A 24,431-nucleotide genomic window follows, 5' to 3' on the forward strand; every position below is an offset into this window, starting at 1 on the left:
GTTTTGTAGTGTATAATGCCCCAATGTCAAATTTATTGTAATTTTCTCAGTAAAACATTTCACTTTGTCCTAAGTAAATATACATAACCATGCTGACAGTCATAGCCTGCGCTATTGGCATACACTCTGGAATGTTGATCATTCGGATGATTAATTGATTATTTGGCTGATGTTTTATGTGTGGTTACTTTATTCATGACAAATGCCAACAAGTCAAAGTCTTAACAGATAAACCTACGAGACATTTTCAGGGCCGTGCGAATAGTTCGAAAAACGAATCGAATCCGAATCTTTTTAGAGATTTGATTCAAATTCGAGAACGAATCTACTGTTTCTAACTGGATTCGGATTCTGAATCGATATTCAAATTTACCGGTAAGAGATCCGGGTTCGGATTCAATATTCAAATTTCTTGGAAATTGATCCGAGTTGGGATTTGATATTCAAATTTACTAGATTCTGATTCAATATAATTTTTTAGACACTAAAAAACTACTTGTGTACTCCGATTCGCTGTTGACTGGTTCATGTTAGGAACCTGACCATAGTAAATTATAACTTGGTGTTAGGCTTTAGGCAACTTAGTGTAGGTCACATTTGATCCCTATCTTGGCTATCAGTAAACTTAACCTCATAGTGCGAGTTGTTACTTGTAATAGTAATACAGACATAGGCTTATGTGGAGGAATGACACTGAGGTGTATAGGCTAGGCCTATGTTTTAGACTACACAAATTGGTAGTCCATCACTTTTAGCGAGTAACTTAGGCCTAGGGTGTAGGCCTATCTTATGCCCAATTTTTTAATTTCAAAATTTAAAATAGGTAGGCCTAAATTTTATAACTTTTTTATTTGGCCCATTACAAGAATTTTTTGAGGCAATTCCCCTGGAAGTTATTTCAGCCCCAGAAAATGTGGACTAAAAATGTGAAAATTGGTAAATACTGCTGACTTTCCTCGGATTCGGATTTGACTTTGAACAGGTTTAAATATTCGGATTCCATAACAGCTTTAAATTTGCGATTCGGATTCGACCCAAATTCGACTCGGGATTAATTAAAATATTCGGATTCGATAAAATCTGTACAGCTATGATTCGGATTTGGATTCGAACCAACATTTCTGGATTCGTACAGCCCTGGAGATTTTACAATGAGGCATCCTAGGACCTAGGACTTGCACTATGGTCAGTAAAATGCTATAAGGCATCAAAATCATATTAGGTACTAAACTTTCAAAGACATACATTTTTGAAGTTGAAATTTTTTTTTTATTTGGATGGAGGCTAGTGAGTATTAAAATAGTTTCTGACCATGGATTATACTTAATTTTGAGCAGCACGGGAACTCCTTTAAATTTCAACTTATCAACGTCTTTTTGTTGTGACTTGAAACTACTGATTTACAGATTCTAAGTAAATATGGAGAAGAAATAATCAATGGGCTGATTATCAGCTTATCAATTCCTTATCTAGTATCAGCTGGGACTGACCTGTATCTTGCTCTTTTGGCATCACTGTCTCTGAAGGATTGGCAACACTGGTTTTTAAAACCATTCAGTAAAATAATATCACATGAAGAGCTGAGGTATGTATCCCCTATCGAAAATTTCAGTTTTTGGTTTGTTAAAAAGTTACATTAGTTATGCATTGCTATAAAAGAACTTGCATTATAAATAAACATGATATTTAATTAGATGCCACATTCTTAATTTTATGATTTGTTTTTAATATAGGCCTAGTTTGTTTTGCAAGTGAAAAACCAGCTTGCCCGTGTTTACATGACAATGTTTACAAATATTATACCACCTGGACAGTGAACACCTTTTCCTAGGATACCAGGAGTATAGAAAAAAGGTGCTTACCAAACACTGAGTCTGCAGCTGTTCTGCCCTTTGCCCACACATGCACACTAGTCTTTTTTGCTACTGCAAATCTTTTTCTTTCGTTTAAACAAAAAAAAATAACTGTACAATTAGTTTTTTCAGTACAAAAAATTATCATAAGGGATGTTATATTTTGTTGGATACATGAACTTAAACTGCAGAACTAGAAATAAAATCGAGGTTTGCATGGCGTGTTTGTTTATATGTACCAAAGCAAATGACAAAAAAATATAGTTTCATCTTTGGAAGTTTCACATCATAATCTTGAATTCATATTTTTTTTAAAGCAAAATTCCTTCATGTCTTTCCCAAGGGCGGTTCCAGAGAGGGGGCCATGGGGGCCCCCATGAATGTAGATAAACAAACTTAAACTCCAACCATAATAATTTATTTTTTAAATTTTTAATGTGAGTAGGCTATCAAGTAGGACAAGAATAGGTAGCACAGGAGCTGGCGTTTATGCGGAAAATAGTATGGGAGTGAGAGCGCGATAGTCATCGTCGTACTCAAGTTGTACTAGCCTGGGCCACACACATTCGCCACAGGTGCGCGGTGCCGCCAGCTCGTAGTTAAACGGGTAATGTTTTTAGGCCGGCGCGTAGTACACATCGATGACTCATCACCATCACGCCATGTGACCATCGATCTCTATTATTACTACAGCCCTTGCATTGTGATTGGTTATTTATGGGTTCTTCGTCAGTATTTGGGTAGTAATAATGCAGTAATGATAAGCACAACTTTAATAGATTATAGTTCTCTGTCGGTGAATTCAATGGACCATGGGCGCCATATTGAACCTAAAATTTCAATTTCCTAAATTAGCCAAGCCTGAAAAAAATGTTTCAAGCTGATACCTTACAAGCTTTTTGCAGAGGTTTGTTTTCAACGCAATACAATTGTAATTATTGAGCTCCCATATGCATTTAAGGATATTTTAAAAGTAGCCTATTAAATCTGTGTACATAACCTCAAAAAATTAACTAGGACCGCACATAGTCGTCCTAGTCTAGGACAACTATGTGCAAAGTTAGAGGTAGATAAAGAGGAATAGATTATAAAGGCTTTCAATAGGTTCAACATGCCTGATGAGTTCACTGGAACCACTACATGCGCCGTCTGTATATCCCTGCCCAAGTCGGCACCAGGTGGTCAAGAAGTTTTATTGCACATAACCAAATTCATGCCTATACTATACACTTTTCTTGAATTGTATCAATAAACCTAACCTAAAACTAAGTTCGAGTTTAAATGTTTGCACTTTGTTGCTGAAGAAATGTTCATGAAATTCCACAATTATTCTTAATAAGGCAACAACCTTAAATATTACATTTTTTTAAATCTTAAAGCTAGGGTCTCAAAATAGCTTTAAAAACGCTAATTTCAGCACATAATTTTCCAAAATTTCCGGGGGGGAACCCCCGAACCCCCCTGTCTGCCAGGGGGGTATTCCATACCCCCCCCCACCCCCGACCCCCCGGTGGCCCCCGTGTAATGCCCCCCCCCCCCCCGAAACTCAGCCCTGGAACCGCCCCTGGTCTTTCCTGGGTAGTTTTAAAATAACAAATATTAACCATTCAAAGAGCGCATTGGTGTTCAAAACGGGAGAGGGCGCACCCGGAGGTTACTTCCAGATCAATAAAAACAAACATTTATGAAGTAAAATTTTTATTTTAGTGCACAAATTAGGTTTTATTTTTAGTTTTAAACATAAAGTAAAACTATTATTCTATCAAATGTTCTAACATAAAAGTATATGAAGAAGTCTTTTACAAGAATATATTCAAGAAGTTAATTTAAATTTTACCACAATGTCCTATAATGTGGTTTTAGATGATACCACTCTCAATACCTAATGTTTTAAGTAATTTAACATAATGGGTATCTTAAATGACTCTGTACATACGTCGTTTGTGAATCTCCCTTTCAGCATGGCTAAGAGTGTTGCAATTCGAAATTTAACTTCTTCACTCATCTTGTAAAAACTATATACTTACCAAATAATGCCATGAATCGTAAAAAAATTATCATTTACTGTAATTTTTTACACGCAATAATCAACGCACACACTAAACTAGAGGTCGCATCACGGAAGTTGCCTCCAGGCTGTACGAGAATCGGCAGGGCGCACACGGAAGCTACTTCCAGCCTCTTACAAAACTTAACAAAACTAACAAATATAAAATAGTAGGGGTGAGTTTTGACCTTCACTCGATTCTAGGAATGAGGTGCGTGAGGTACAGTGACACTCACACTGCCGGCATCACTCAAAATAATATAATCGCGAAAAATAAAACATCCCTGGAGGTTACTTCCGTGATGCGACCTCTGGAAGGTTAACAAATGGATGATTGAATTTGTGGTCTCCCATCTATGTCAGCTACCACACAAAATTAAAGCAAATCTTGAAATAGTATAATCGTATAGTAGAGTAGTATTTTAGAAATTAGTAGTACTTTCCAAAGGGTATGGTAGTACTTTTTATTTTTTTTTACAACATTAACTTCATGTCTTAGTTAATATTTTTTTAATATTGTTTCAGTTTGGGGATGGAAAACATTTTCAACTACTGGACGAATCAGACATTGAAAAAGTTCCCCTCAGTTTTTGAGATGTTGGTTTCAGAAACTGGAAGTAGCTTGTATTCCCTAATAACACTTCAAAAAATTGGTAGAAAAGAGGGACTATTTAAATGGGAGGACTTGGACAACCAAACTCTCGAAGCTGCAATGATACATCACTCTGAGAAGATTCGGTCACAGTTATTCTCACTTGTCTGCACTTGTTCAAATAACTTGTCTCCTCCAAACAATGAAGAGGTTGACTTTGCCATAAAGTTTTTAAAGCAAAATATCAATTCAGACGATTCTGCTTTAAGGCAAAACTTACTCAAATCCCTCAATAATTTAATGTTAAGAATTAGAGATTCAATTTTGTTAGTGGCGCACCGCAAAGATGTAAGTAACTGTCCTTTCACTTACAATTTTGTAAACGATAATCCTTTAAAAGACAGTATTAACTTTTTAAAGTGGCTCCATTCATTTCTGCTAATAAATCTTGAAGATAGGTGTAATTATCAGAGAAAAATCACTTCTCTTGAAATCTATAAAATAGTCTTCAGCTATTTAGGTGAAGATGAGGCGGGAAATCAGTATAAAAGAAAAAGTAACAACAATAGTTTTAATATAAGAAGCTTTGAAGGTTATAGCGATGTTTTTAGATTTGAGTGTTATCAGGATCTAAAAGCACTTGTCAATTGTCTTTTCCATGAGGATAACGGTATACGTTCATCTGCTGCTAACATTCTCATTTCTTATTATAATATCACAGAGTCAATTGGTTTTGAATTACAATTTCAAGAACTGTTTGACAAAGGGATAGCCTTGAGCAAAGACCAGATGTTCTACAAGGCTGAAAGTGGAGCAGTCATTGTCAAAGTTTTGGTTTCAATGGTGTACAAATCCTCATCAAGAGAATTGAAAGAACTAATCAACAAAGGAAGTGATAATTTCATCAACGTCTTGCTGGCGTCTGCTCAAGAACAGTTCACTCAGCTCAGAGAAGATCTGTTGAAAGCAGCCTCTCAAGGGGCATTCTTGTATGGAACCCTACAGATAATTGAATTGCTAACATCAGATCCTGCCGACCCTGAACTGTCTTTAAAGGATGATCAACAAAAAAGATTGTTGAAGCTGATTGAAGAAGTAACTGATTACTTTGTTTCGGTTTTGGCCTCCAAGTCGGAATCAACATCAGGTAATTTATACTTCCCAAATAACTTTTCATCCTCAATTTTTCTTGGTAGGATGTATTTAATTATGAGAATTCATCTGTGTTGTAGCTTTTGCTGTATTCTTTAAGGCAAAACTTGGGTACGATCCTACAACGCTCTTTAATTTTAGGGTCTCCTGAAGCTAAGAAAACTCTGAACATTAAACATTGTTCTGCCATCCATAGCATGTTTACTCACTTTAAAATCCTTAGATTCAAACAAAACTTCAAACAGTAGTAGCTCACATCAGTTACACAAAAACACTTAAGCTTTTGGACAAAGTCTAATTCTATAAATTAAATATTTAAATTTACTTAAAAAAAAACATTTTAAAAATTTTAGCTCTTAGGCTATACAAAATTATTTCTTACATCTTCATACAGCGTTGAAAATGCTATTTTCTCTCAACACAGACTATGCACCTTCGTTTGGAGAGATGGGCGTGGCCATTGCAGCGATTGTTGAAGGATCTTCTGCAGAAAGTTCTGTGTTGTGTGAAGTGGCAACAGACAACACCATGAGTGATCTTCAGTTGACTCCAGCCCAACAGCTGGTCCTCAACTGTATATGGTTGAATCTCAAGGTAATAGTCTTGTGGGTTCTACATACTCTACTTAGGAATCGGTTTAAGGCTCTAAAGCTGGTTTTTACTTGGTGCGGAAAGGGGACTGTGTTGAAGCAGTCATCTACTCGTGTAATGGCTGCTGGCCCCGCTTCTAAGAAAATAGTACGACTAAATTACCTGAAACAAGAGAGCAGACTCTGCTCCCCACTTCCGTATCAAGGAAAACCTAGCTTAAGTAGTATCATTGACTTTTGTATACTGAAGCAGAGACCCTATGTATATGGACTATACAAAAAAAAAACAGCTGTAGTCAATATGTACAAGAAAAATTGAATGAACCGCTCTCAGAGTACATTACAATAACAATCTATTCTTTCTGCGTTAGTATATTTTTCTTTCTTTTTCTGAGATGCAATTTTTGTTGAAAAAATTGAACATTTGATGGAAATAAGTAATTTAAATCAGTGTACTCTGTTTTTGGCTAAATTCAACTATGCACATACGTGTATTTAGTGAAGCTAGGGACTCGTAAATAGCCGGCGTAGCGAATGCATTGTCACTGGTGTCGCTCGGGTATTAATAAGGCAGTGTACTGTATGCTCATTCATTTCAAGAACATTAAGAGCTACATCAGTGATGTCTTCCGAAGACATAGTAAGACAAGACACTCGCCCGGCAGAGTGAGCAGTCCTTTTAAAGTAGGATACCTGCACACAGTTGATCCTGGCTGCCACCTTGCTGGTGCAGGGTGAAATAACAATTGCTGTTTGGAATGTTTATGTAGCTCAAAGTTTTGTGTCAAAAAAGGCTTAGGGCTGCAATTGGACATTAGGCTCTTTTACGCATAGTTGCAATAGTTGCCATCCACAAGCATGTGATAGATGATTGTTAGAACTATCCTTTTCGAGTGTATGTGGCCATACTCTCTTATTTGTTTGTTCTAGGCATGTACAAAGCTATGTAGCAAATTAGTATCCTCACCTATGAATGTGAGGGACAGCAAGAGGTGTGTCTCCGTTGTGGTGTCTGTGCTTAAGAAGTGTCGACACAAAGGAGCTATTGAATCTGCTGGTCTCGCCCTCTACAATATCTGCAGCCACCTGACAAAAAGGTAACTTCAGAGCAGTGTGGTGAAAGAAATATTACTGATTTAGGCATAAATACAAGGGTTGTGTCAATTAAAAATAAGGGTTCTTTCCCAAGTTCCTGACACAAACCTGAGATTAGCCCGATGTTCTTATCATCCCCCACAACTATTCTGATGGGTTTCCACATATCAGTGATACTTGTGTAGTATTAGCTATTGACCATTAATATGTCTTGGTCTTGTAATATACTAAGGAACCTTTAGTAAAACCTTTAGTTCAACCGTTAAACCTTTAGTAAAAACTTTAAATTCACAAGGGAGAAATAGCACGCCATTTTTCTTTACTAGCCACTTTCAGAGTGCTCTTATTTTTATACTTTCTAGCAAACCACAGCAATATATAGAGGTCATAGTAATAGTAATCATACTATTACTATGATTTGTTTGGTGGGGAATAAAAATATGGCATAAACATGAAAGAAGAGAGTTAAAATATGAGAATCATTCGAAGGACCACCTGATTAGGTCGACAACCAAAAGAGCTCACGCACGCCTTAATAAAATTAATAATATGAGAGTCACCAGTGTACGTTGCTCTTTAAGGAGATGGGGAAGGCATTGTGATTCAAAGAGGGGAAATGTCACTAAGGAAAAGTGGGTATTGAATTAAGAGTGCGGGAAACGAATGTCTTTCACAAAATATTTTCTGTCCTGGTAGACCGATATCGATACGTACACTTACAAATAACCTGAGAACCTACTAACAAACACACACATTTTTTTATTTAGATAAATGAAACTAAATTGACATTTCTATAAGCCTTAAAGTTTGTTTACTTCATCGTCGGGAACTTAAACATCTAGGCTAATACACGTTTATTTAAAAATAAAAAATGTAATCACAACTTCTTACAAAATCAAAATTACTTGTAATAGTTGTGTATATGTCTATACGTGGAATTTGTTTTCCAGTGATGAGCCTGAACTTGTCAACCTTCCGGAAGAGCTGTTGAAGGACTTCCTACAGAATTTGATCGGTACCACTGCAGCCACCGTATCTCGTAGATCTGCCGGTTTGGCGATCCTGGTACATCGACTTATCACTGGGGACTCTCGGGCAAAAAAGGTATTTGCAACACTGTAAAGCTAGAGCAATGGTATAGTTGTAAATCTTCCAGTGTGGATACTCTCGACATCATCTCATAAAAAAATGTGTCATAATAGCTTATATATTGGATTTTATGGAAAAGGTAGAAGAAACACTGGTACCACACATTTTGCACGACTACACCACTGGGGTGAATATATTTAACATTGAATGTAATTAAACAAGGCATGAAACTAGTTTTTACCTGTTTTCTGGGTGTGATGAAACCATTTTACGAACCTGAACGTTCTTCAGAACTAAACAGTGATAATTCTTGTAAACACCCTCTGAGATCAAAGGGTGTGTAATGATTTAATTACAATCTGTTAAGCCAGTAGCATAGTTTTGTGTCTATTACAGTTTTACAGTAGAACTCCACATATCCGACATAATGTCCGACCGTCTACTTGTTTCCTGTGTGGGGCCATCAAGTCAGACGATCATTGCTATCGCCGAGACCGCAAGATGTTGTCATGGGTGTTAACGCAAACACGGGTGACGAATACCGGTGTCACCGAGATCACAAGCTATGTTTGCAGGAAACAATTTCTGGTATCGTAGATATGGCAAGATATTCTCATAGTGTTGCTTGAGTCGCGGTAGATCATTACGGTGCTGTCGTGAGCGCAAGATATCCTCATAGATGTTGCCACAATCAAGGGAGACGATTACCGGAATCACCGAGACTGCAAGTTATGCTTCATCCAATATCCAAACTTTGGGGGAGTGAGCTGGTCTAGTGGTTAGAGCGTGGGACTCCGGTTCGTGGGGTCTCTGGTTCAATCCCGCCAAATCACCAATGGATTTTATCTAAGTTATAATGCCGTAACCCCTAGGTCTAGCCTGAAGTAATGTGAAATACAATTCCGGGCTCGTGCCTAGCAACCTAAGAAAAAAAAATCAAACTTTTGGCCCGGTTCCTTTGGAGTCGGATATCAGGGTTCTACTGTAGATGTTGATTTGTTTGGAGGTTGTTAAAGGCCTGCGGTAAACAAAAACTTTTCAAACAAAAACAAACAAGTTATCATTTGTTTAAATCTTCTACCTAGATTCTCAATAAACTGAAAACAGTTATATTTCATATGGATAAGTTTTAGTTAGCTGTTTTAAAGGCATATCATCCTAAACATTTGATTACAAATCAGTCCAACTATTTACAATCAAAAGTCACAACACAGAACCTTATTAATCCGTGGAATCTTTTCTAAAGTTATTACATTTTCTTACATTGCAGTAAATATAAGTAAATCTGTACATTCCTCCCTCTATAGGGTGATAGTTACACGTGTTAGGTTGTTAGCACACATGCTGCATAACAAATCCATTTTGTCTTTATTTTGTAAGATAAAACCGTTCATACTTTTGTAATTGTGTAGCAGCAGCTCCTTAAATCTTAGTCAATTTGTCAGTCTCTGTAGGCAACCGACTTGTGATGTCTTGTAGCATTTATGAGGAATGGAGATATTTTGATTTTATAAAATTACACCTTAGAATTTGACTAAGCAGTTTCTTGTTCTTAGCCACTGTTGCACTTGTGCGTCTCAAGATTACTATCAGTTGCGGAAGACTCAAATGTGTCAGAACACGCTGCCCTTGTTGATCTACCTCAAAGTCAAGCGCTGCACTTCTTGCGTACTCTTGTCCAGGTATTGTCTTGCCTTATTAACTTTTGTGTTGGTTTGTTTATCAATTTGTTTGAACTTCCAACAGAATAGTTGGTTTTTACTCAAGTATAATATGTCTTACCTACTCATTGGATTTGAATTAGCTACTAGATAATTTCCAAAGATATTTTAAAATCTGTTGTTTCAAAAGAATCAAATTTTGTAATATGCTTTCCACTAAGATTGTATTTCTAACCACTAAAATAGTTGTGTTGTGGTGTATTGATCAAAATCCATTCAGCCATGAAATTTTATCTGTAATAAAAGGAAATATTCTGTTCTAAATTACCGTACCCAAAAAAAAAAAAAAAAAACATTTAAAAGTTTTCTTTTCTAACACATATTTTAATGTAAACCTTCAAACCCAAAAATATTTGTTCTTTAACGTCCCATAGTCATGTAACACCAAAGAGTATAGTAAATAATAGCTCAAAAATTAAGAACCAATGAGAACTATAAAGATGCAGAAAGTGACCTCGAAAAGCGGGAGAATTTGTCAATTTGATTAAAAAATGAATTTTGATTAGTTAAATTTTTGAAAATAAAAAGTTTGATTATCTTAAATTAGCTCAACCTTCTGCATTAAGTTATGCCCAAGAAACCTGGATATTGATATAAAAAAAAACCTCCACCTTTGTTTTGACAGTTTTGTACAAATGAGTGATAATATGTCAGATGGAAAAAGGTAAAAAGGGAGGTAAGACAAAGATAATCAAGATTATGAATCGTTTATGCAATGTATTTAGGCTCTTACTCAAGTTGCAACTTAATGAATGCTCTACATATGTTTTCTTGTAACTAGGAGTCAAGCTTAAGAGAACACATGGTTCAGTATACACTCAACATATCATTAGTGGCTCTGAACAACCTGGCCTCCCCGCTATGGACTATAAGGTAAAATTAAAGAGATGTATTTTTTTTTTAAAGAAAATGAAATATTAAATTGTAGCTTATATTCTTCATGTTTTTATATTTTTTGTTTTTATATAAAAGAAACTGCTTTGACTTTTGGGAAATTTTTTTAGGGATATGTAGTCGTACGGTCAAGGCCACCCAAAAAATATGTAGCACGGTAAGGGTTAAGTTACAGCTATTTCTTAGTCATCTTATAGGTGCATATAGTTGTGATAGTATATCTTTTACTTTTTGGGATTTATCAACAATAGATTAGATATTCTGGTTCAAGAAAGATATTCTCGACTTTTAGCTTAGCTTTAAATCGTTTCAGTATATAATAAAAAAACTTTCAGTTGGTATAACCTTTGACTATTAATACAAAGTATAACCATAGACTAACCAACACAAGTAGACTTCTCATCCCATTGTAAATTTTGAAGCTCGTTTTTCATGTCTAGTTCATGTGCCACACTGGGCGCTAGTTTCGACAAAATTTTGTTTCTATTATTTTAGGGTTAATTTCTTGATTTGTGCTTTACTGTTTGGTTAAATAACTAGGGGACAATTTATTGTTTATGATTAAATCGTATTATTTGGTTAAACGAGGTTTTAAATGACTGTATTAATGGGAAACAAATTGTAAACAAAACACGACCTCTACATAAACCGTACAGAACTAACAATAAAATTTTCTTCAGCTGTTCCATTAGGATGAGAAATCTACTAAGGGAGTATGTTTTATCTATGGTATAACTTTGTTTATTATTTTTTACATTAAATAAATGTTTTAGAATGATAACTAAAAAATTACTATTTTTCTGGGCACAAATAAACATATGTTGTTTTGTTTGCTTTGCCTCCAGAAATGCAGCACTTCAGTTGTTTGGAGCTCTGGTACCAAAATTGGTGGGTCAAAAACCCAACCAGGAACAAGGAGGAGGACAGTACAATCTATCTTTTGAGGAACTTTACACACATGCTCAGCCCTTGGTGGAATTGATTCTCGAAGAATTAAGTTCTGCCGTCAGTTGTGACTCGATAACTTCCCATTCAAAAGTGTTGCCGATGTTGACTTTAGTCACAAATTTGACCCTGGGATTGCAAGCAGTGTTGACACCGGAGATAATGAACACGATACAACGTTTTCAACAGTGTTTCTATGCGCTTTTCAAAAGCAGGATTTTTAATGTGCGAAAGCTAAGTGGCAAAGCTTCTGCTTTGTTTGCTACCCCTTCCTCATTAGCTAGAATGATTGAAGAAACTGCAATGATAGTGATTAACTACATTGAAGGAAAAGAGAATGTTATTCAATCAGAAAATGAGTTGAATGGTTACGTTTTCAACTTGACACACTTATTTCAACGGTTTGAAGAAGATAAAAGAGGAATGAGTGTGTTGATGGATAAGGAAAACAAAGTTCACACAATACTTGAAGAATTGGGGGATAAATTGATTTCAGCTCAATGTTCATATTTCACCAAAGCATTGGTGTTTGAGTTAAAATGGTCAGCCAATGTGGACACTTTATTCACTATGATTAGTTCTAACATTGGTAAAAACTCATTAGGGTTTTCTTATTTTATCGAAAAAATGATTAAAAAATTAATTTTAACTTCAAGTACGAATGAGGTTGAGAATATTGTGCATGACTGTTTGCTGAAGAAAACTTGCTACGATGTTCAGCATTCCTGTTTGAAAGCTCTAACTAGGTATGGATCAAAACAGAATTTTGAATCTAACCACATTTGTGTGATATTCAGTACTCTCAAAGAATATCTTCTTTTAAAAAAACACAACCTGTCCCTAGAACCCCTTGTGTTTGAAACTCTTCTAAATCTTTTGGAACAAGTGAAAGATTCAAGTTTATCCATCCCTTCAGAATATTTCTGCTCTGAGCTGTTATCATATTGCTTGAATGTTCTTTATTCTCGTGAGACTTTGATTACCGTAACTAACATCGTATTGCCAATCACTTGTGCTCTGTTCTATGCTGGAGATACCTGCAGTTTGGATGATTTGTTGAAAGTATCCACAATGATTAAAACTAGATCTGAGAATCTGCTTGATCAGGATCTAAGACTCAGTGCAGCTAAGTCGATGGATTTCCTTTGCAGAACAAGTAAACTAAAGAAGAACGATTGTCGACAGCTCATATGGAAAGCTTGTGTTGATTTATTGCAAGATGAAGTACCTGAGATTAGATATGAAACAAGCAAATGTATCTCATTTCTAACAAGTAGACAGACCAAGTTTGTTCTGAACCCTTATGTTTCCCTAGAATACCTCTTCCAGCCTGATATTTGCCTAAAGTTTATGACAATCGAAACAAATCTTAATTGGATTACTGAGAAATTTGCTGAAAAGTATACAGTAAATTCGGCAGGTATCTACAATCCCTTTGATCATGGAGTGAAAAGTATTTTTGCTGAAGACAATGTAGTTTGTAGATTAGCAGCAGAAGGTTTATATAAAGGTAAACCGAATGTGGGCGATATATGTGGTTACATAGACAATTATGTAGAAGACGGGTTTTTTGGCATCTTTGTGAGAAGTTGTTTTCTGGAGTACAAATTTTGTAGTTTATAGTTCAGCTACAAAAGAATTAAAATTAAAGCAAGAGAAGACAAAATGAAAATAATTTCAAAAGTGAATAGTAAGTAAACAAAAGACAATTCCTTTATGAAACGCTTCACCACTTTCAACCACAGTATGAATTTTTTTTATAAGTATTAATTTAATTTCAGGTAAGAATGGATACGTAAAAATTTCATAAACCTGATTTTTATAATATAACGTAGGTAGACATGTGTTAACTACAGTAAAACCACCATTTTTCAACTTTTCCTCAACCTCGACTCCCTGCAGACGATACTGAGAAATCACATGCTTTTTCCATGTGGTATTGCTTTACGCCATATTGGGTACATCATGACTACCCTCTCTGTACCCCCTTTCTGCACTCGGAAGACGCTTAAACCATCTCCACTTGACTGCAATTTCCATTGTTATAGCAAGCTCGTAGATTAAACATACATATAGTCACCCAAAGTATCATCTATAGATAATTTTATTGTTAATTCCGCCTGTTTCACACAGAGGGTGTGTTTTTGTTTACTCATTTATTTATTGTTATTTTAAAACTAGTTCATCCAAATAAACCTATCTAATTAGACAAAAATAGTTTGAATTCTGGTTTTATAACCAAACTGTAATGCAAAACTTATAACATAAACCCTAATACAAGAAAACAAATATTTAATCAACTTCATCAACATAGCACACATATAAAACAAGCCTCAGGTGTTAATTGGATGAGGATTACACTTTTACTATTAGCATTTCAAAGTCAATGATATTACACTGTTTGTTAACTCCTCATAGTCAATACTTCTCTGCTATAATACTTCTAACGCCTTAGTCAAAGTGTGGACGAATACCAGTAGCTGGGTAAACAAGTATCATTTCATCTTATGTATAATAGAGATTTAAGTTACGGTAATGGCGCAAAACAATAATAAAACAAACTTTTTAAGATTTGAAGTTTTTAATATATTTGATGATAGAGGGACTTTACCAATTAATGACTTTAAAAGCTTACAATGGATTTTATAAATTACTGTATTTTCTGTTTTTCTGACCATTCTACTTTATCTAACCTTGCCGAGGCAGAAATATGATGATAGAGACTCTACTAAAAAACACAAGTTTAGTTAATTTACTAATATAATAATATATTATTTTATTTTACAAGTTATACTTTACAGTTTATATGTTCTGAATCATAGTTATTATGGTTATTGTAAATAAATATGTGTTTTTGCACTAACATTTTCAAGATTTTTTATTTTGTTGTCAAGATATTGTACAGTATACACACATATTTTTGCATTGAAACGTTTTTGTTTGTATACATTTGTAGGGAATAACTTACTAAAATAGTTTAAATACAACTAGAAAAGTAGTTATTTTCATTATGTCTCTCTTCTTTAATATTTATGTGCTCAATAGTGTAATTATCATAAAACACAATCATGATTTTAATATGGTTACTGTAAATATTTTTTGCAGTTATGTTTTCAACAATATTGTAAAGATATTGTATACACATATTTTTGAATTAAAAGCTTTTTGTTTGTATACATTTTGTAGTGAATAACTTACTAAAATGGTTGAAAAATACAACTACAAAAGTAGTTATTTTCATGTAGAACTGTAAATATTCGACTGACTAATTGGAGTGGAGATATTTTTCAACAATATAAATTTGTTTCCTACATTCTGTTTTACTTTACCCTGATCAAATTAATTTCGTTTTGTGACTATTGTCTGTAGTTTTGGTAAAGGTTTGCCAAATTAAAATTGATTACATTTTGTAGTAAAAACTCATTAACTGAAAGAAATCACTTACTATGCTATTTTTTTCATTTTTCAATCTTTCCTAAACATAAAATTGAACTTGGGGAATGATAACTGTAAACTGAGACCTGAGAAAAAATTTATTTTTTACTAGCCATGAGCACCATTGATTCTTCCTTCATTAAAGAGATAGTGTTATCAAACTTACAAAAAAAACTTTTGAAATATTTTTACAATATGTAGGCCTAAATGTAGGATATCTTATCATCAGTACAAGACACAAGGAAAACATAGTCCAATAATTTTACAATAGAAGTGAAGTGCTGTCAGGTTTTATTGTCAGGCTTGAACAATAAAAAGTTACCTCTTATAACAAAGTTTGTATTCATATTACGAAGTAAATAATGAAAAAATCTAAAAAAACTTATGAGCATAGAAAATAAGTTTTGATATGGGTATAAGCCAATTTCTAGATCAATTTGTAAGAAGTAACTTTCCTAACAGAATTATGCACATAACTATGGAAGATTATGGAGGTTTATCGTTTTTAATTATTTCCCAAACTCATTTATCAACGATTTGTCTAATCTGTTTGTTTCAATTCAATAGTACGTTTGTGTTTACAAATCACAAATTTTAAAATTCTCATCAATATTTGGTGACAATCATTTGTCAATAGATAATACGAACTAGTCAATATAGATAATTTATCCATCTTCATGTCAATGGTCTGAATTAATAAAATGTGCTGCCATCTACCAGTTCCAAATGATAAGATATTACTAGCTGAAACATTTTCTGTGCATCTTCTGGAGAATTTCTTGGCCACTCATATTACAAAGATTTAGTTATTTATGTTAATTTACTTGCAGTTCAGTTGTGAGTTGTACAGTTGAGTTGTGGTAGAATCTGCTACAATACAGAAGCTCACATTTGCCATGTTTTTGTTGGTAAATTTCTCTTTAAATTACAATATATTATGGATGTTTTTCGGTTTACTAGCTGTTATTATTCTCCGTTTCCAAGAGTGGTAAGTACTGTTTTATTTAAAGCTTGAAATGTTCTATCTGAATGTAGCCTATCAATTCTCTAGTCTTACTTGTTGACTTAAAATTCACACAATGAAGTGGTTTAGTATGTATAAGCTTATTATTTTGTGTTAAATAACAAAGTAGGTATAAGGCAATAGTTTCAAAACCAAATTTAACAGTTTTCAAACATATTTATTTATACCTTGCACCTAAAATGTTTAATGCTCTACCATTAAATCTCAAAACCATCTCAGAAGCAGTTTTTTTAAGGCAGCTGTGGCCTTTAAGATTAGAAAATGCTGAAATTTACTTTTATGGAATTTAGTATATATAGTATAGAACTTTTTCATTTTAATGTCCCCAGTGACCAAAAACACCATTCGTTCAAATTTTTATATGTATATATCCTAGATTAGTCATCCTAATGGAACAGCTGAAGCCAATTTTATTGTTAGTTCAGTACGTCCAACTATAGAGGTTATGTTTTGTTTACAATTAGTTTCTTGTTATTGCAGTCATTTAAAACCTCGTTTAACCTAATACAACGATATAATCATAAACAATAACTGGTCTCCTAGTTATATAACCAAATAGTAAAGCACAAATCATGAAAATAACCCTAAAATAATATAAACAAAATGTTGTCTACACTAGCGATCAGTGTGGACGTACATGAACTAGACGCAAAAAACAAGCTTCAAAATTTACAATGGGATGAGGAGTCTATCTTACTAATATTATAAATCTGAAAGTTTGTGTGTTGCTCAATCGCGCATTAACCACTGGACGGATTGGGCTGAAATTTGGCATGATGATAGCTCACATTCCCTATTAACATTTAGGCATATTCTAATCTCAAAAATCCTTTCGGGCTCCGCCCCAGTGGGTCTGTAGTTCCCCATGTTAACCTTATTAGTATTCATATTTCAAGGGAATTAAAGAATTTAGTCAGCTGTTTCAACTTTACAAGTTGGTTCTTTTATGCAATAGCATTAAAAAGTTGTAAGGTTTCCCAACAGGGTGCAGCACTATTATTATTTTGTTTGTGCATATATGACAACAACTAATTTGAACTAAGCAGCAATGCAAAGCTGTGATACACAATGAGAACTGTCAAAGTAGGATTGTTTACAGTTAGGTTTGAGTTTTTAATTTAATGAATAATTTGTAATATTGTGCGAATGTTTGATAATTTATTTTTTTCTATTGTTTAAGTGCAATGGTAGTACATTATGGCAATGGTAGATGTCTTATACTATATCATACCGTAAATTTATGAACCAAATTTTATCAAACTGTGTCCTCCCCCCATTTCAAACGCAAAGCTTGAGTATAAATGCAATAAGCATTTTATACTTATATGCCAACCCCGTACGAAGGACGGGTGCTCTGCTAGTATATACAGGGTGTTGAAAATGTCTGGAACCAACATTATATCTGGTGAGTGGTTAAAGAAAAACAACTGATATTTTGTGTACGGATATACTATGGTTTTACCTATCTTTTGGTGCCGTATGAAATTTTTTACCACTTATAGGGAACGTCCTGTGGAGGATGCAGTAAAAAGTTTTAATGGAAGCCTATGGTAAATGATTCATCATTTTAAAGGCCATTTTTTCTGAGTAAGGAGCCGCAAGTTTCATCTCAAAAGGACCACCCTAGCAAAAATGGCGACTGTTTGAAATTTAAAAACCCACTCATAGGGAACGTCCTGTGGAGGATGCAGTAAAACGTTTTAATGGAAGCCTATGGTAAATGATACATAATTTTAAAGGTAATTTTTTTCTGAGTAAGGAGCCACAAGTTTCATCTCAAAAGGACCACCCTAGCGAAAATGGCGACTGTTTGAAGTTTTTGAAAATAATTGAAAGCTTAATTGGTATTTATGTTAAAAATAAGTTTAGTAAAACAACACAAAAAATTTAGTTAAATGTTTTTTTTAGTCACTTTTCAGTTCATCACGTTATAAACTACTGTACTTCGTAACTGGCTTGTAATAGCATTTAAAGGAAACAAATACGGACCATTTAAATAGCAATGTTTTTAAATTTCAAACAGTCGCCATTTTTGCTAGGGTGGTCCTTATGAGATGAAACTTGTGGATTCTTACTCAGAAAGAAATGGCCTTTAAAATGATGTATCATTTACCATATGCTTCCATTAAAACCTTTTACTGCATCCTCCACAGGACGTTCCCTATAAGTGGTAAAAAATTTCATAAGGCACCAAAAGATAGGTAAAACCATAGTATATCCGTACACAAAATATCAGTTGTTTTTCTTTAACCACTCACCAGATATAATGATGGTTCCAGACATTTTCAACACCCTGTATATGTGTGTCTGTGTGTCCGTGAACACAATAACTTGAATATTTGTTGTCCGATTTTGATGAAATTTGGTTTGAAGGTGTAAGGCGTGCAAACTTGAATGAGCTCGCAAACCAGCATGACCATGGGAACAGGGGGGGGGGGTTTATGGGGTAAAAATTGCTTTTTCTAATTTTTGACCCTCAAAACACAAAATTTCCCAGTTTCTCTCTAGGCCTTTTTAAAGAGCTTTAAAAACAAATAATATAGTGTATAAAAGTGTTTTTGTATTGGTAACGGAGAACATTTTTAAAATTTTAAATTCCCATGTTATTCTTATGAGAATGTTGTAGTTTGCTTGTTTATGGGTATATTTTGATCAAACTTGGCGAATTTATTTATTTTATACTAAGCTATTAATATTTTACTAAAAAACACACTTTATTGGTTTCCTTGTAGCAGCAAACCTAGGAACTCGTTTAACCTAATGTTATTTAAATAGATTTAATTGAAAATCAATTCAGACAAATATAAATTCGCTTAGTTGGCAGGTTTGCTGCGGCGTGGCTATTTTTTTTATAGTCTTATTTGTATGCATTGGTTGTAGGCTATAAAGTAATTTTTAGTATTACTTCAAGATTATGACTGTTCTTTGGAAAATTTGATTTAAAATTAATGAACTTTCTGTTGGACTACTGTGGGACCAAAGTGTAGTTGAAAGGAAGAACTAATTTGACTATGAGATGACAGGACATTCCAACTACAGCCACTTTTTGGTTCAGTTAAAACACAAAGGGGTAATGTGGTTTTACAGCGATTCCAAAGACATTCCACACTGAACACTGATGGTACAACAAGTTACCAATTCGCCTAAGCAGGACGTTCAATTGCTGGACAACAAGTTAAAAATGTCTCCAAGGACATTCCACTGAACACTGGAGCTTAGCTCAAAGACGTTCCACTGAACACTGTACAACAAGTTACCAATTCGCCTAAGCAAAAGGTTCAACTGCTGAACAACAAGTTAAAAATGTCTCCAAGGACATTCCACTGAACACTGGACAGTAAGCTAAAAATTAGCTCAAAGACGTTTCACTGAACACAGTACAACAAGCCACCAATTCGCCTATGCAGGACGTCCCATTGCTGGACAACAAGTTACAAACGTCTCCAAGGACATTCCACTGACTGGACAACTAGTTACGAATTTGCCCGAGGATGTTCCACTGAACACTGTACAACTAGCTACCATTCACCTAAGGACGTTCCATTGCTGGAGAACAAGTTTCAAATCTTTCCAAGGACGTTCCACTAGTGGACGATTAAAGTTACAAACGTGCCTCATTCAAGACGTTCCACTGAACACTACTAAATAACAAAAACGGACCCCAGATAACTTCACTGAACACTAAACAACAATTACAAATTTGTCAGACGACGTTTCACTGGATCACTTTACAGCAAGTTGGAAACGTGTCCCAGAACATTCCACTCACTGAACTTTAAGTTTCAAACGTTCCCTAGGACATGCCAATGAATGAGCAACAAGATAAACTTAACTTAGAACGTTTCATTAACTGAACAATAAGTTCCAAACATGTGTCATGTCAAGTGATAACAAGGTAACGTGTCCAAGGACGCAAAGTGAGTGGTTATCGCACGCCTGACCAGTAAATGTATTCAATTTGTAGCTTTGAGGCGCAATTCTCGTGATAGTATCGGACTGGCCGATAAATAACGGTCAACCAGAATGGGACACAAATTGCTGGCACAAATCATTCTGTGCGCATTATAAGGCGATTTCCACCAGCACCTCATTTGAATCCAGAACGGCTCGGCAGGCGCCAACGGTGTAACACCTAGGCTTCACCTTGGGTCTAGTTTGAGGCGATAATACGCAAGTTTACTTTTGTTGTTTTGCTTATATTGCGTGGATGTAATTATTTATAATTGGTATTACGAATATCAAACAAATGTTTCACTTGCAGACTTAGTGACTGAATCTAGTACTTACCAAACAATAAATGTGACGGTCGTTTGCTCGTCAGACAATTCTGAAGCATTTAAACATTCATGAAACGCAGCTTTCTCTCGGCTTTTATAGATACGTATCAGAGCTATGCATTGATTTAACAAACATTTCTGTTTGTGTCCCACCAAAAACGGACATTGTTTACGGTCTACTTAAGTTACCCAACTGGATATTTTGATAATACGCAATGGTTTTAGCTAACACTGATCCAGGGCTACACCCCATGGCTTTATAAGCTTGCATGGTAGAGAAATAAACAAATATCTCGTAAATGTTAACCTATCAAAAATTGAATAAAACATTGGCTTATGAAGTAAACTTATAAACCAACATTTGGAAAATAATTATTTATTGAGCTGCAGGTAACAAAAAAAGGTGTTTAGGTGAAATCTATCTATATTTTATGATACATCGATATCTACTATCTAATTAAATTGTTCTTCAATACAGTCTATATTATTATTATTTTTCTATTTTATCTACCAACTGTATCCTGTATACATGTAATTAAATAAACGTTTCAGTAAGTGTGTATTTGATCTTATATTGTATTTAAAGTATTCTCATAACATGCATCAGTGCCAGTTAATATATGGTTCTAGGTAGCCTAATGAGTTTGCACGACTTACATGACTTAAACGAAACTTTATTGAAGTTAGCAGTACAATTGAATTTAGTTTACAAAATAAATGGTGCATGTGTTACTGGTATATACAGCAGGTTTAAAGAACCACTTCCGCACCCTAACCGCATTGCAAAGAACGGGTATAGGTACAGCAACTAGTTGTGACATAAAAAGAAACATGACCCTCTACTATAAGCTTTAAGCAAAGTTATAAAGCCAATCGGTGAATGTGTTATTTGTAAAATCTGTACAATTGATCTTTAAATATATTATAATGACAATGATGTGTTCTGTAAACATTTAGCAATTTTTATAAACTGACTTTGAATACATGTGCATGTAAAAACCTGCTAATTACTAACCTTTAGATACATACCATTATGTACAATTACTGTAAGCTTAGCACATTTTACTTAAATACTTGTATAATTAAGTATACAGGGAACTTTGGCGTAACTGGATTGTAACTAACTCGCAAATAACTAAATACTAAAATACGAAACTATGTGTCTAAAGCACGTAGCTAAATGTAATGTAATCTATAACTCTTGGCGAAAAAATATTCTTAAGTTTTAAACCGTAATATACAAAAAGTCACAAACATATTGTTAAGTTTACTATTATGCCATAAAAAATGTACAGCAAGTGACAATTTATGAGTGTAACTTAAAACAGGCTCAATATTGGTGCAAGCACGGCTCTTATGACACCCAACATTTTAAACTATTTTAAATCACGTATTAATTCAAATCTTCTTTTTTATTTGTCAATGTTTCATCAATACACTTTACTTGCCCCTCTGTTAGGTCAAAATAGTACCAATTTCAATTATATACTAATAGTTAGACCACATACCTCTAATACCAAGGCAACTATAAACTACTGGGACACCACTATAGAACGAATTGCAATTACTGACAAAGACAAAAGTTCCGTGCTCTAACCTACCATAGTTAAACAAAACTTCTAAATCACATTTCTATATACATATAATTTACAACATGCATACAAACCGCGATTGATTTTTATTCCTCATAGTTAAAACTGTCCGGAATCTCCAGATTAGACCACACTTCCTGAACAGCATCTACATCCTCCAACTCATCAATCAATCTCAACACACTTTTAGTCTTGCTGTTGTCAAGCGTCACGTAACTGTTTGGCTTCCAGATGGGTTTAGCACTAGAGGGTTCCCCTATTTGCTTCTCCAGCTTTTCCTTTACCTCGTGGAGTTTCTCGAAGCTGCAGAGAATCTCAAACTCGTCCTCCACCTTCTGACAGTCGTCGGCTCCGTGTTCGATGGCTAACATCATCATGTCGTCCTCAGACCGGTCATCGCCGGGGTACGTGATGAGACCTAGCCTCTGGAAGATGAACGATACACAGCCTCCTTCTCCAAGAGATCCGTTGTGTCTGCTGAAGACCTTTCTAATCGCCGACTTGTCATTTGCCAACTGTTTTGAATGACTGATGGCCTCCACTAACAACGCGACTCCTGAAGGACCAAATCCCTCGTATCTGACTTCCTCTATGGATTCTCCGTCGTTCGGGTTCAACCCCTTTCTTATAGCATCGTCGACCTTGGCTTTAGGAAAGTTAAATCTTCTTGCAGTGGATATGGCCATCCTGAGCCTAGGGTTGTCGTTTGGATCTCCTCCCCCCGCCTTAACAGCGACTGAGATCTCATGGGACACTTTCGAAAACTCCTTACTTCTTTTTTTATCCTCGATAGCTTTCTTGTGTTTTATTTTCTTGAATCTACTATGTCCTGCCATGTTTACCCAATGTTTGTATTCACGAGACTAAAACCTAATAAGTCAAATCATTATATGTTTAGTTGGGTGTTCTAATCCTTACATATTGTTCTCGTGTTATCTAACGGTGTGTACTATTATTTCAACTCAATCGACATAATAAATAATACTACATGAAATATTGACTAAGTTCACTAAGATAGCTTATCTGATAATTTTATTTAACGACGTGTTTTTTACTATTAGTATGGCACTATTTACTTGCTTTAGGTTTCTAAATGAATAACGTTGGCTAAATCTTCTTAATATTGCTGAACTCAATTACTGCAAAGCAGTTTTTATTGATAATATTAATACGAATCGAATGGCTCATTAAGCCTACTGTGTTAAAACCACCATCAAGTAACTAGGCCGGACACGAGTTATATTATAGTTATGAGTAGGGGAAGGTGAGGTTTATTTTTTAACTTTGTATCCGACTCAGGTCAACGTATTTTTAGCCAAATCCCAAGTTTTTTACTTGAGTTTTTTTTATTTAGTAGGATCCCAATTAGCAAAGACGGTCAGATATAGTTGTAAATGATCAAATAGCTACTGACTTTTTCAGGGATTAAACCTTAAATAGTAAAAAAAATCTGGTGAGGACATTACCAAATCAGCTATCCAGTTATGCACAATGATAAACTGTGTATTGTTAAAATCTAATGCTTACCTTACGATCCCAATCGTTATTGGAGACCTAGAGGTTTGTACGTAGAAACTTTATCGTCAGATTCTTGTCTCATAGAATAGCTAAACCTTTAGATTTCCATCTCTTACTTACTTGAGACATTGCCTATTTTGTATAATTTGCACTAACATTGAACACATATAAATTTACAAAGACATGGTTAAAAACAACTTAGATACATCGTGATGATTATCAATCCTAATTAAATAAATCTCCAGATAAATTGTACACAAAACATAAAAAGTACAAATACATGTATTTCCTACCTTTTATATTACATTCATCCAATTTATTTACTAAAAGTAACTGGCCCAATCTATACAGTTTTATGGTCGTCCCCACTTCTCCAGTAACTGTTCCCTTTAAGACTCCTCATAAACTACAACCACTTGATTGCGAAGTTGAAGGTAACTGGTTTAAGCGAACAACGTTATAATAACTTCATCAGACCTGGTGATACGATAATTTTAACAAACCCTGTATTATGATATAAACTATGGAGTTAGCCAATATCACTATTTAACAAACGTTAAGTAAAAAAACCCCAAGGTTTATAGTCACCACTGGTTATATTAAATAA

At 34.6% G+C, this 24,431-nt stretch overlaps 2 protein-coding genes across 5 annotated transcripts in view; one reads left to right on the forward strand and one right to left on the reverse strand.

The window, feature by feature from the left end:
- Positions 1–15,289, forward strand: part of LOC128985446 (thyroid adenoma-associated protein homolog) — a 35,829-nt gene extending 20,540 nt beyond the window's left edge. For 3 of the 4 annotated variants that reach the window (XM_054404930.1, XM_054404931.1, XM_054404932.1), the window contains exons 6-13: positions 1,407–1,585; positions 4,426–5,639; positions 6,069–6,238; positions 7,165–7,331; positions 8,280–8,433; positions 9,975–10,100; positions 10,921–11,012; positions 11,879–15,289. In XM_054404930.1, coding sequence (XP_054260905.1) covers positions 1,407–1,585; positions 4,426–5,639; positions 6,069–6,238; positions 7,165–7,331; positions 8,280–8,433; positions 9,975–10,100; positions 10,921–11,012; positions 11,879–13,601 — 3,825 coding nt within the window. In that variant the 3' untranslated portion in view covers positions 13,602–15,289. Of the gene's footprint in view, positions 1–1,406; positions 1,586–4,425; positions 5,640–6,068; positions 6,239–7,164; positions 7,332–8,279; positions 8,434–9,972; positions 10,101–10,920; positions 11,013–11,878 lie in introns of those variants that run through there. The other variant, XM_054404933.1, reaches the window with a different exon arrangement.
- Positions 15,290–21,187: 5,898 nt separating this feature from the next.
- On the reverse strand, positions 21,188–23,151 carry LOC128987290 (probable transcriptional regulatory protein GOX1679). The gene has a single exon (XM_054408058.1). It carries the CDS (start codon positions 23,140–23,142, stop codon positions 22,393–22,395), a length of 750 nt encoding a protein of 249 aa, XP_054264033.1. The 5' UTR covers positions 23,143–23,151; the 3' UTR covers positions 21,188–22,392.
- Between the last annotated feature and the right edge of the window lie 1,280 nt (positions 23,152–24,431).

The sequence above is a fragment of the Macrosteles quadrilineatus genome, unplaced genomic scaffold (genome assembly GCF_028750875.1).
Source record: "Macrosteles quadrilineatus isolate MER2022 unplaced genomic scaffold, UCM_ALF_1.0 Scaffold_2__2_contigs__length_208266976, whole genome shotgun sequence".
Taxonomy (NCBI): Eukaryota; Metazoa; Arthropoda; class Insecta; order Hemiptera; family Cicadellidae; genus Macrosteles; species Macrosteles quadrilineatus.